This window comes from Phoxinus phoxinus (genome assembly GCF_949152265.1).
Source record: "Phoxinus phoxinus genome assembly, chromosome: 24".
In the NCBI taxonomy this organism is placed as follows: Eukaryota; Metazoa; Chordata; class Actinopteri; order Cypriniformes; family Leuciscidae; genus Phoxinus; species Phoxinus phoxinus.
Genome location: NC_136899.1, coordinates 19,965,083 through 19,978,772, shown reverse-complemented (window position 1 = coordinate 19,978,772; position 13,690 = coordinate 19,965,083). Strand labels below are relative to the sequence as shown.

The 13,690-nt window shown below is 39.8% G+C and overlaps 1 protein-coding gene across 4 annotated transcripts in view; it reads right to left on the bottom strand.

Moving 5' to 3' along the window:
- Nucleotides 1-13,690, bottom strand: part of arhgap21a (Rho GTPase activating protein 21a) — a 102,140-nt gene that overhangs the window by 17,453 nt on the left and 70,997 nt on the right. For 2 of the 4 annotated variants that reach the window (XM_079602708.1, XM_079602706.1), the window contains 9 exons: nucleotides 13,440-13,518; nucleotides 12,971-13,025; nucleotides 10,010-10,033; nucleotides 7,102-9,082; nucleotides 4,242-4,388; nucleotides 4,045-4,147; nucleotides 3,881-3,923; nucleotides 2,992-3,111; nucleotides 1,341-1,640 (listed from right to left, as the gene is read on the bottom strand). In XM_079602708.1, the coding sequence (XP_079458834.1) occupies nucleotides 1,341-1,640; nucleotides 2,992-3,111; nucleotides 3,881-3,923; nucleotides 4,045-4,147; nucleotides 4,242-4,388; nucleotides 7,102-9,082; nucleotides 10,010-10,033; nucleotides 12,971-13,025; nucleotides 13,440-13,518 (2,852 nt within the window). Of the gene's footprint in view, nucleotides 1-1,340; nucleotides 1,641-2,991; nucleotides 3,112-3,880; nucleotides 3,924-4,044; nucleotides 4,148-4,241; nucleotides 4,389-7,101; nucleotides 9,083-9,369; nucleotides 9,652-10,009; nucleotides 10,034-12,970; nucleotides 13,026-13,439; nucleotides 13,519-13,690 lie in introns of those variants that run through there. The other 2 variants (XM_079602707.1, XM_079602709.1) reach the window with 2 other exon arrangements.

Below are 13,690 nucleotides of genomic sequence, written 5' to 3'. Positions count from 1 at the left end.
AGTCATTTAAGTGACGATGTTGAGAAATATATGGTACGGCTTTAATTTACATTAGTAACGTCTCTGATTTCAGGCAGAATTACTATATTGTGATGTATTTCCTTACTGATGTTGGCGATTACTAGATGGATCGCATACCACTCAACACCACATCTTTAAAAATGATTTAAAAACTCACAGAAAACAATCTCTTTGAATTTTAATGTATATAGCCAACTGACTTCACCCTCAGCTGGAAATGTGCGTGTTAAGGTGCGTTCACACTACAAGCGACAAAGCGACACGTTACCATTCATTTCAATGGGGAGCGGGAGTTTTCCAGCGACACGCGCGATCGCACCGTAAGGCGACCTGATGAGGCGTGTCTGGCGACGCGACAAAGTTGAGATCTGTTTAACTTTATGCAAATGAAGAGCGACTTTCGGGAGCGACAACCAATAGGAGTGAAGTCAGTGGAGCGCGCGTGATCATCCGTCACTCTCTGACAGAGGCAAGTTGAACGAGAAGCTAATTTTAGCAGTCAGAAACTATCGTATAAGTTGTGATATATCTCCGTGTACATACAGTGGTATTCACAGTACTGACTCAGAGCCTGATTGGTTTTGTGAATAGACCGGTATTTGCCCGTTTGTTGCAATTAAATAGCCGCGATGGCAAAAAGCACTCACAGTTTCTCGTTCATCTTTAATATGATGCATGTTATGTACTGATTCCATTTATATTTAGAATTGTCCTTCCAAAATGTTTGTTTGTATTGGCAAGAAAACGGATTTGTTGTCTACAACATGGAGAAACATCCATGAATGTGACTCACAAACTTTACTAGGCAACCAGTAGCGGGAACGCCTAACCGCCAGCCAATGGCGACCTGCAGCGACAAAGTCGCTTGTAGTGTGAACGTAGCTTAAAGGTACCGGTAAATAACTAGAAGAATAACAAAGTGCAGTAAAAATGTAATACTATTTGCACTGCAAACCAGAGTTTACAATTACGATAATACATAAAAAGAATATGGTAAGAAATGCCATAACCGGAATATAGACGCTCAGGGCCTCGTCATGCTGGGGGCATTTTAAAAAACGCAGCAGTCACATTGAAATACGCTAGCCTTAGGAAAAAATGCTTTGGTGGACTCTGACAAAACTCTCAACAAATATTTAATCTCTGAATAAAAAAGAAAACAAAAAAACACATAACATAACATAACAAAAAAAAACATAACATAACATGTCTTACATCTTTATGTAAGTTATTCAGACACTGTATGCATTTTGAAGTCACCAACTGAATGGCTGGTACTACTCCTTTATAAATATGAATTAAAAGTGCTGATCATTCACCTCTTCATCTAAGTTGCTGCTCTCTTGAATGACTCGTATCCAGGACAGCATTTCCTCTCGATCCTCCGCCTGGAACAGGTATTCACAGTCTGACGTCGTCAGCCGGAGGACGTTCTTCCGCTTTGTGTCACTGTAGGAGATGTCAATGAGACAGGCTTTGATGCTGATCGGCAGAGGCTCGTCTTCGATCTGGGAGTTGGCGTTGGTTTGTCCGTCCCTCTTGTCTTTGTACAGATAGAGGCAGTGGCCACGAAGCACAGCGTAGATCTGCTTCCATGACCGTATGCCGCTGCCAACACGCTGTAGAAAATATAACAGAATTATATGATTGAATTGAATGAGCCAAGTTAAAATAGCAAATATACACAAGCTACCTACATTTTACGGAAGTTATGAATTGTTTATTTGATAAAAAATTATGGTACACTATCCCGCTTATTATAGGGGGGACACAAGCTCTGGATTGACTATATTAATTTCTCGATTTGAATCGGTAATGATATGGTTTCTTAAATGTCAAAACTTTTAGTCTGAGTGGTTTTCTTGAACAAAACTTCACAAAACATTTGTAGTGCGCCTGCCATCCAATAATCACAAAAAGTCTCTACTTTAAAATCCTGGCTAATTTATATTACGAAATTCAAACCATAAATGTCGTTTTGGCGCTCTTTAATACGGCAGGGCAGATCAGAATTCCAGCTGCAAACGGATAAACCGTAAATGTGAATCATCTTATCTTCCTCTTTACTAAACATGGGTAAACACCAGAAGGTATGTTGAAAGATACATTACAACTTACTGTAATGAATCCTCTCATTCCTAATTTCTCAATAAGTGTTTCAACTCAACAAGAAAATGTCACTCAATGTCCATAAACTCATTAGTGTAAAAAAAAATGCAATAGTCATTAGGCTCATCATTAGATTAATTTTAGTTAACCTGTTAGTGATGTCTTCATTATTTAATGTATGTTTAAATAAATAAACAGTTTTTACAGTTTATTGTCATTTAAATGTTTATATTTCAACAACAAACTGGAGTAGAACTTATTCTGTTATTAAAAAGTTGATATAAAAACTGCCATGTATAACATTTTATTAGCTACTTGAGTAGCGGATTATTAAACAAGCTTGATTAAATAACTGATTAATAATGTATTCTTTTTTTGGTTTTGGTTTTCAGCCTAGTGCATCTTGAATTTTTTTTTTCATCCAGAATTTTAATTTTGGTGTATTCCTAATTGTATTATAATTAATAATACACTTTTATCATATACCTGATGCTGCTGTCATTTTACACCCTTAATTGAGGTAAAATCACTATAACACACAGTCTTATTGTTGGCTTATTGTTTTAATGTACCACATATTGTACGTGTTTTAACCTTTAAATCTGTCTTGAGTGGTGTAAAATATGACAAGATCTTATAAGACAAGATCTCGCGCACTACAGTACTTTGGCCAACATTAAATGTTTCTGAAAGCCTGCCAGCCATTCACATTCAGACCCATTTCAACACGTTTACAATATGTTTGACAAGGACTCCTACAGCATCACAGACCAGCATGCTCTGCCGACACTTTCATTCAGTACTGGGACCTAGAACAAGAGAAAACATGATTGTGAATGTTGGTGTTTAATGGTGTTGTACCTTGCCCTTATCTGAGTTCAGCTGCCGGAAATGAAGCGGACCCTCCTTTGTGGCATCAGTGAAGACATCTGAAGTAGAGTCTCTCCTAGAGTCAGAGTCCTCAGAGGACTTGTCAACAGCCTGAAACCCACCAAACACACAATTCAAGTCAAGTCAAGTCACCTTTATTTATATAACGCTTTTTACAATACAGATTGTTTCAAAGGAGTTTTACAGAGATAACAGAAAAATAATATACAATTCACATTCCCAACCCAATGAGGACCACTGAGTTCAATAGTCAAATTGAAAAGGACAGCAGATTATTAGAGTACAAGCAATGCTATAGGCAGAAAATTCACTCTGAAATTTGTTTACATTTTAAATCAAAATAATTAAATATGTTGATTAATTAATCAATATCCATTCTGGATGGCTCTACACTCATTCTGTGTGAAAAACATGAATGCGACACTTTAAACTTACACTTCTCTGATAGAAAATCGCATTAAATTGTCAGATTTAGATGCATATCACGCAAGTGTTTTTTGCTAGTTTCAGCCTTTTGCTTAGATGGTCTGCTTGCGCGCTTTATCCTCGCGCACGAGCAGATCCGTTTGCGCTCTTGAGAAGCGTTCAGTCTTTCCGCTTGCAAATTCCGCCATGTAAATAGCGAATCCGCCATGGCGCGAGCGCAGCAGGCTTTTAAACTAGCAAAAGTGGATTCAGACACGCTCTAAGTGCACTTGCGCCCTGTGTTTAAGACCATGCGCTTAGATTAAAATAGGGCCCCTGATGTTAGCTGGAGATCAGGTGCCAACTGCACAGAACTGTATCTAAGGTGTAAACTAATCATAATGCAGTTAGTGTGAGTCTTAGTCATTTATTATCTCTATTACAGCAGTCTCACCTTTCTAAGACCCTTGAATCCATGGGTGTGTTTAATCGACCGCCTGTACAAACACAGTAAACACAGAGGTCATGTAATGCGAGAGGCAGCAATGGAAGAAGGTTGACTTTTCATCCTTGTGGTCACTGTACTGATTTGATTTTAAGTAGTGACTGTAAACATACCCTCTTCCTTCTTCTCTGTAGATATCCAAGCCCTCATCGAAGGATCTGGAGCGCTCTGTTTTAGCTCCAGAATCAGATTCCAGGATTGTGAGTCGTAAAGAATCTAGGTTGGAGATATGGGTGAATTCATAGTTAAAGAAGAGACACATTTCTGACGTCACTGAGATATCGTATGTGTTGGCAAAGATGTTCCTCACCCTGGTCATGGGACAGCTGTCGGCGTATTACGGGAGAAGGGGAAGTTGGACTGGGTGGGATGGTGGTGATGATAGGCGTGCTGGAAATCACGGCAGATGCAGGAATGTGTGTTGTGTCATGGTCATTACTGGAGCTTGACGGCTCATCTGATGACAACAGACATGAGACACTCATAAGATCTTTTATCTTTGTAGTGTATTGCATGGAGTAATGTAATCCAATAGACACAACATAATCAGACAGTCAAGAGGAAAGTTGCTTACTCATACAGCTAGTGAGCAATCATTAAATTGATAAGGCTCCCACACCTGTTTATACACAGACGATATACAAACAATAGAGCAGACGGGTTGCATCACAGGAAAAATTATTACTAGTGCATTGTTAACCACAAGATTTTAATTCCCTGTAGTTTTAGGTCCTAGCAGCCAGCTCTCTCTGTGTAATACAATTAGGTGTGCTTATTTGGTTTTGTGCCCCATAAGTTTACAGTCTACCAAACCCAACACAGTCAACCAAATTAAACAAACTCTACCATAGTCAGTCTTTCAAATAAAACACAAAACCAATCACAAAACAAACCCAAACCAAAGTGTATAAAATTAACTTTAACTATTAACTAGTAATATATTAACTTATATTAAATTAACTAGTCCACTAGGGCTGCCCCTGACTAAATATTTTTATTTTAGTTGTTCATTTAAGCCAATAATCAACTGATTGCATGTTTAGCCTATATTAATTTAATATCAAGGAGACATTTTAATTGTTTATTAATAAACTAGTGTTTTCTGTGTCAGTGTCGCCTGCAAAGATGAAGTTGACGATGCTGACTCGACATCACAGTGTAGTGACGTGCCTATACATTTCATACGGATTACATAATTACGGATTACATCTTTGTTTTCGAATTGGTTCGTTTAAAAGTAGACATTTTAGCTTTCTATAGATATATTTTTTATGTCTGTGAGGCAAGTAGTCTATACGCTGAGTTTGACACACTCCAGTTCACAGAGACAGAGAGGTCAAAAAGCACATCCTGTTTTTTATTTTTTATTTTACAAAGGCACAAAGTTTTTTTTGTTATTGTGAGTGTACACAAATAAAAGTAGACTGTTCGGAATTCTGTATTACTCATCTGTATGACAAATTTTTTTAAGTTAAAAAAATGCAAGTGATCAAGTCGGCGCCTCAATATCATGCGAGTAAAGCGCGCTTATACTTCACACTGTATAAAAAGTTGCTGCCTTAAATTTTTAAGTACAATCAACTTAGATGTTTAAGTAATTTCAACTTATATTACATTAAACTGACTTAAATTGTTTAACAACTTTTGATGAGTTAAATAAAAACATAAGTTGTCATAACTTATTGATCATATTTTTTTTACAGCGTCCACACTCAGCACGAAGACATGGATATGCACCTAATAATAGCGCACATTTATCTAGGTTAACGTTAGAGTTATGTAAAGTTGCTACTTGCATGTTCCAAATGATAAGCCATATTTTAGGTAGATGGGTGATAGACGAACGTTTGGATTTCCTGACCAACTCACTGTAAGACACATTCTACCAAATCAAACATAAAAAACAACATTGTTTTGAAAGAGATTATATTTCAGGAACTAATCAAAAAAGAGAAATCTTTGAACTAGTTTCCACTGGTATGTTCCATTACTTTGTCATATCACTTTACTGCCCTCTTGTTTGTTTGAGGTTTCCAAGCTGTGGGTGAACTGGAGGGAGTGGGAACGTGTCAGGGAATGGCACTGGAAGTGGCTGCCTTGGGTGGAATGTGTCAGTATGTCACATTATCTGTGCCCCTGTGGACTATGATGTCATGTCCTATCACTGTACTGGTGTGCATTACAATTTGGAGATGCTCCCAGGGACTGACCCATGCACTTCACAAACACATTGAACTAGTTGTGTACATATCAAAGCCCATGACACATTCTATAATTAAATGTGCAGGCTGGTTGAGTATGGAACTGTATCTTGAGAAGCACAACTCATTTGTGATGACCAATCAGCAAATTCTAATGTCTTCATGTTGGACATACCTGAGGAATCTGTATGTCTGTAATGTCTAGAAATTGGCCAATATAGTGAGGATGACCAATGACTCTAAATACACCTAAGAAAACACTGTGCTTCTTTAAAGCCAACTTTGTTTACATAGAGTTGAGCTGTTCATCCTTCTGTTATTACTGTTAACATCATAAAACCTCACTGTTGTACACCAATTGATCTAAAGCTCTCTATGCAAAGCCTGGCCCACTAAGAATGAAGAAACACTGTGGCCTTTTATATGATTTATCTGAGCAATAAAAAAACAAATTCATCAAGACCTGTTCTAGTGTGGCAGCACAACGAAGTAGACAATGACAGCCTTGTCTAAAAAGTAGGGAGATGAAGTTCAGATGTTTAGTTAGATGTTTAGCTCTGAATAATATAAAACAGTCAATGTTGAGACAAAGTCTTTTCCCTGTGTCCCATCACCCATCATAGCTTAATATTATAAACAGAGATACCGCAGGAACACATGTTCTGAGAATCACTTTGCTAAACACACTACTAACACACCATTTTACCTACACAAAAATTAAGCAAGCAAACAGCCAAAAGAGATTTAACTGGCATATGCAAACCCCCTTGAATATGTAAAAGTATCCATTTGTATATGAATTTTGAAGATGCTGGAACTACAGGACAAAAGTATTTGAAAGTAAAGGAACAACAAATATATTAAAAACATGTTAACATTTTCAAAACTCATCTCCTTTCAGGGTAGACAGAACAGTTGCTATAGCAACAGAATATGTGGTTATCTTGTATAGTTGAAAAAGCCTCTCACCAATAAAGGGAATGGAGTCCAGGGTGTCATCAAGGTTGCTTGAAAAGGAGGTTTTACACTGGTCTCCTAGTTTCCTCATGTGCATTTCGCGTGGGGTATTGTTAGGCAGCCAGCGTGTGTTGGAGACTGCAGGTGGTTCAGCCCCTGCCTCTGTCTCATTCACCGCCAGAATGTAGGAAGTGTGACGGATAGGTTGAGATCCAGACTTCTCCCTCCGAACCACTACTACAGTGGCATTTGGACCCTCGATGCCTTCCACCACCTTCTCAATGGGAGTTTGTGGTTCTATGCACCTAGGCTGCTGAGGAACTGTTCCATTACTGGTCAGTATGGGCTTGGATCCACGTTGCTTTGTTCTGTTGGGCTTAGTGACGGCAGAACAAGAAGAAGAGCGATGTCCACGGGCTACCTCTCTGACAGGCTCCTGAAGGCTGTCAGCCCGCCCCCTAGGCTGTGACTGCTTTGCATTGTGGGGCATGTGGTTGGCAGTTAGCGGTGTTCTTTGGTCTTTGATGGGGCCTGTGTTGGAACTACCAGTGATGTGGCCTTGTATTGAGGCCAGGGCAGAAGCTATGTAAGAAGCAGCAGCAGTGGAAGGGTCTGAGACATAATTTTTCTCAGACAGCAGTGAGGGTCTGTTTACGGAAGGTGCAGATGTGCTACCCAGGCTTTCAGCTCTGGAGGTAAGCAATGAATCCGTACCTCTGCTGAAGAGAGGGGTGATAGGCAACCCTGGGTAACTGCCCCCTCGTCTGTCTGGGCTAAATACACCCTGTGTTCTGTGAGGCGCCATGCGTAAGGAAGAAGACTGCCTGCTTGCTCTTGCCTCATCCCCTCTGTGCATGAGTAACCAATCTTCTGTCTCAGTTCTGCAGCATGCCTGCCTATCCAACATGGATGTTGCATTTTCATCCTGTCTGCCCAGATAGTCACAAGAATATGCTCGGGTTTTCAGCATACCTGTGGGGGCAGACGGGAGGGCATCCTGGGAAGCACTGCGGGGCCAATTCTGTGCTAGAGCAGTCTGTTCTGAACCACCAAGCCTCTCCTGAGAAGCGCTACGCAAAGGCAGCAGAGTAGATACCTGATAACTCCGATCATGTGAGGCGCTCCTCCGCCTCAGCTGTGATCCAGAAAAGCCCCGTGAGGGCGTAGCTGTTGTTGACGCGCTCTTCGGCTTGCTGTATTCACTTGTACTGGATGGGGATGCAGCTCGCAGACTGTCCAGGCGTTCCTGAATAGTCCGGGAGCCATACATGTAGAGCCGTTTGTTGTCAATGTAATCCTTGTAGGTGGTGTAGTTCCTCCAGTCAATATTCTGATGGGGAGAGCAGGGGGAAGGGGTGGCTGGTGGAGGAGATGGTGTGTAAGGGGTGGGAGAGGTGGCTGATGGGAAAGTTTCTGCTGTTGTGGTAAAGGTATGTCTGTGGGAAGATACAGGCTTCATGTCTATGCAAGTCTGTGCAGTTTTGTCAGAGAACACAGTGGGCACTGCAGTTCTTTTGGGTTTGTGCGGTGATTGTGCTGCCCCAGTTGGAGATGAAGTGACATGAGCTCTGGACCTGTTAAAGCTTGGGTCTGTTGAAGCCGCATTCTGATTCTCCTCCATCCTGTGGCAGGGACCAGCCCAGGCCACATGTGAAGTTTGATCTGTAGTTTCAGGTGATGCTACCATTGTCCTAACGTTCTCATTAAATACATGCACAACAGTTTGGGTCTTGGGGACCTGAGAGGTTTGAGATGGGATAGGGGGAGATACAGGTATATCAATGTGGCAGCCTATGTCAGGTTTGTGGCATCGATTTCCTCCTTGTCTGGTTCCAAATGATGCCTCGGCAGAGCATGATGGCTCTGACACCTGTGCCATGGCCAAGGCATTGGGCTCTATCCGTGGGTAACATATTGGGGGCGGTTCGGGGATGTTCTGGGCATTTCCACTATATGCCTCATTTCCTTTGAGGTACGCATCTTGAGAATAGGCCTGAAAAGAAGAGACATTTTTATTAAATATAATGAATGAGTAACACTACATGCACTAAACAAATACTGAAATGCATAATTATTACAAACATAGTTAATGTTGCATCAAACGTCAAAAATTTTACTACTTTACTATTTAAATAGTAAATTACAGGGGGCAGGTTGACCCCGATGTCTTTCTCTAAAGTTCAAGTGCATCCCAGGAAAAGTGAGAGGGGAAAAGGTCAAGTAGCCAGGCTCAAATGCCTTTAACCTCATGGAGGGATTAGGTAGCAGAGGCTTACCTACCTTTAGCTGAGGAGAGAGAGCAGTGCGCAGACAAGAGGAGAAAGTGAGAGGAGGGCAGCCTTTCACCGAGCACTCTACAGACGCTAGTAGCTGCTCTGTTATCATCTTACAAAGTCAACAGCCAACTAAAATCCTTAAGGTCAAAATACTACATACTGCTCAGGAAATTACTACATTTACAATGTGTCTTCTTATCCCAGGTTAATATATAAAGTTATTTCTGCCTCAGCTGTCTCAGTGTGCATATGATAGAGCTCAGGCATTAATGAGAGTACAGACGTGATAGCTGGACTTTTGACTCTACACCTGAAGTGTCGAGTTACATAGACATGTCCCTCCCTCTCTCTCTTCCTCTGTCTGCTCCGCCTCTTCTATGGAAATATAGATGACTCAGAAGTCAACCAATTTTAAGGTGCAACCTTATGGCTTAATACATTAGAAGAAAAACGTGTTGTGTGATTGAATAAGCATATACTCTAGCTTGCCATTCTTAAGATAGGTAGAGACTGGATTTTAACAGACATTACAGGTACAAAGGGAGAAGGAATACACATGCACTTTTCATGCAAAGAAACAAACGCAAAAGCAAATTTACATAACAGAAGAGAGATAGCAAGTGACAGGTTTAGCTCCTTCTTACCAGAGCTGTGATATCCCTGGAGAACTGCAGCCGGAAGGTTAGATTGACAGCGGGAAAAACAAAGGAAGAAAGAACAGGAAAAAAGAGCAACGGTGAGGGAAGATGACAAGAGCTCTACAGGTACACCAGAAGCAATCAGCCCCTATTCCAGACAGTGCTGCTGTCATTCTAGTGCAGGATAAAGCACGCTATAAATACACACTGCAGCAGAAAGAGAGAGAGAGAGAGAGAGAGAGAGACTACTGGAGGCCTGCCAGTCCAACACCAGAGATGAACCAGACAGAGGAGGACACAGTTGAGATCAGAGGGGGACAACTGCTGCTCTTTCCAGAGTGTTCCTACAGCTTTAAACCAAGTAAAACTTTTACACACAAACTCACAGTCAGCCAACATTCTCTTATGCATTGCATATGTGGCTCCTTTCCACCTAAACACACTCATAAAAACAAAGGCTCCAAAAAGTTTTCCCCAAATAAACTTTTAGTGAACATTTCTTAAAATAAGCACTTTAAAAAAAAAATTAAGAATATTTCTACTATCAATACTCTTTTGTAATGGAAAGGTTTCATGGATGTCAAAGGTTCTTTATGGAACCATCAATGCCCAAAAAGAAGCTTTATTGTGATGTGCTGTGACTGTCCGCACAATTCTGTTCCTTTCAAATGGCAGCTTCAGATTATTATTTCTGTTGTTTGTATGCCCTTTGGACCTGTTTACACCTGATATTAATAAGGTGGTCCAAGACTCAGCTAAGACTCACTGCTGTTTAAACCGGGGAGTAATACGGGTCTCAGGTGTGTCTTCTACGACCACTTTCACATAGGATTTCAAGGGGATGGCCTGTCACTATATCTATCTAAAAACTAAAATAAATTATAAAACTGCTAAAAATTATATTCTCATGATTTTCTCAAGCAAAAAAGTGAAAATATTATCCAATATTTTTGACAAAGTACACATAATCTGGCAACATGGATTGAAATGTAGCTAATGCAGCGCAATGGAAGAATGAAAAATGAAACGGATGGACATTTTTAAAAAACTATACTTGCTATGAGTTTGTCCTTTACCTGTTAGTTTCACAGTCAAAATAGGCACTTTGCAAGGTGCTGCTTTGGATCTGATCAGCTGACTACTTTGCATACAGTACTTGCTGTTCCCTGAAGTCCATTACATATCTTCTGCCTATGATTCCCAAGCACACATGATAATATGATCGTTTTTTTCTGCCTCTACTCCACCTACACCCATTCTTTGTGTTTTATACATAATTTCTAAAGCTTATCATCAGCATAATTTAAGGCAATTTTACAGCTTTTACCATAAATGTATGTGGTAGAGAGCATTCCAAGACTCATGAAATCTGTGATTGTAATTCAGGGTCATTCCACCAAATATAGATATCAGAACTTTTCCCAAATTAAAACATTAGTATTGTGTTGTTTATATACTACGGTTACCACACCTCATAACATTGTTCCGATGATGTATTTTAAGACATTTGTCAGGTTTTTGTCCTTAAAACGCTCTTGTGTGTAGGACTAATTTCTTACGCATCTAATCCCATGTAGCTTTTGAATTGTTTTGGGTTTTGGTTCTTTTTCTGTTGTTCTCTGTAAGGACATTTGAAATAACTAAAATCATTTGGCGAAGTGATGTGGAACTATAATGTGGTCAAGACCTGCCTGGAACTACTTCAGATGTGCGTTTCCCTGAAAATAATTGCAAGCCTTTATGTTCGTGAACCAATCTTATTCCAACATTCAACAGCCCCGTAATGTAAAAATTAATATAAACATGTTTTCTTTGAGGTATTCAATGTATTTTGAGGTTTGTATTTGATGACCAAAAATGACTGCAAAGTTTATAAGGGTTGATAAAATATTAGCATATTCCTAATCTTGGATTACTATTGTTTTTGTTGTTGTTTTTATGAAAAAAAAAGACATTAAATTACTAATAATGATAAAAATAACATCTAAATGTAACCATCATAAAATTGTTTAATCTAATAAAAGTTTGTGTGATATGATATATATCTCTACTGATCAATTGTTAATTTATATATTCTTGTGAGGAGCGTTATTGGTATGTGATACAGATTTGCTGAGTGTATGTAGGGTTTCACATCAGTCACTTATGAGGAACATAGCTTCCTTAGAGGGAAGATCCCTGTGCAGACAGTAGAAGACTGTAGGTTTTGGAAGAGAACTTGTTGCTAGAACTGCTTCCTGTTAGCTGAAATAACAAGCATGAGTGTCATTCCTAAGTCTTAAACTCTACTCTGGATGGACTCATTACTGTCAAATCGGAAAGTGCCCGAGGGCTCCACAGTGGAAGATGAGTTTATGTGGCTGGCATGTAACTGCCTCAGATTTGGAGTTTCGTCTGGAATGTGCTCAGATATGGGGTTGGCATTACGTCCCTAGTTCTGAGCTAAATTCAAAATAAGCACACACACACACACACACACACACACACACACACACACACACACACACACACACACACACACACACACACACACACACACACACACACACACACACACACACACACACACACAGGCGCCATCACGCTTCTCTGCTCCGCTGGATCACTGAACTCAGCCTGGAAGAGCATCTTCACCTACGCAAACTGGTGCCATCTGTCTCCACTGCTCTGCTTCCCTTTCAACAATTCCTTTTGCTTAAGTAATTTCATCCATTTTTCGGCCAAAAACTTCAAAAGCCACATCTTTTGACCACAACACAATGTTAGACTTGAAAGGACATTACAGGCCACAAAATAAAAAATAATAAACATTTTACTATCTCAAATAAGAATTCACAAGTTTAACTGATCAAGGTTAACTAGCCAATACAAAGGTAAGAGAAAGCCTGAAGATTAATTATGTTTGCGCAAGAAAATATTTTTTTTTTTGGATGTGTGACAAGTGAACCCATGAGAAATAAAACCTACCAGCTGTAAAATGTCTTCATCTTTTGGCATTACGCAGAGCTCCAGAGATGTGTCACTGCAAAGAAACATTTTGAAAAAATAAACTGAAACTGACATCTCAGACAAAGTCATGAATACAGTCACGAGTACAGTGCTTTTTATGATATTCAAGAACAAGGAAGAACTGCTAGCTGTGTTAATACCAAATACGATTATGCAATAAAGAGCATATTCATTAAACTTCCTCAAGGATTAAGAGATTTATCTGGAAGACTTAGCAGGAACAGGATAATCAACCCACAAAATGAGCAAAAAGGGAGCATATGGATACAGAGCAGCAAGTATTCCTGGATTAAGTATCATATAAAATTGTATTTATGTTAAAATCAACACCTAGAACTAGTTACAGTACCAAGTCAGATCCTTAACTGCTGCATGAGGCTACACCACCCCCAGGGGTTGGAACAAACAGTGCAAGCTGCAACATTACCTGTTCTGGATAAGGGCGATTACTTGGGAATACGTCTTCCCGATGATGCTTTCTCCGTTGACTTTCACAATGCGATCCCCTGTGGGAAGGAGAAACAGAAAGAGAGCTAGATGCTATAGTTCAGTTATGTAAAAAGATTTTTTTTTTTTTTTGGTAAAAATACTGACAGATTTGGACAGGAATTCAGAACCCTAGAGTAAGTATGTTTGCTCAGATATGTTGACCGATGTGTGCTGAAGATGAGATTCACA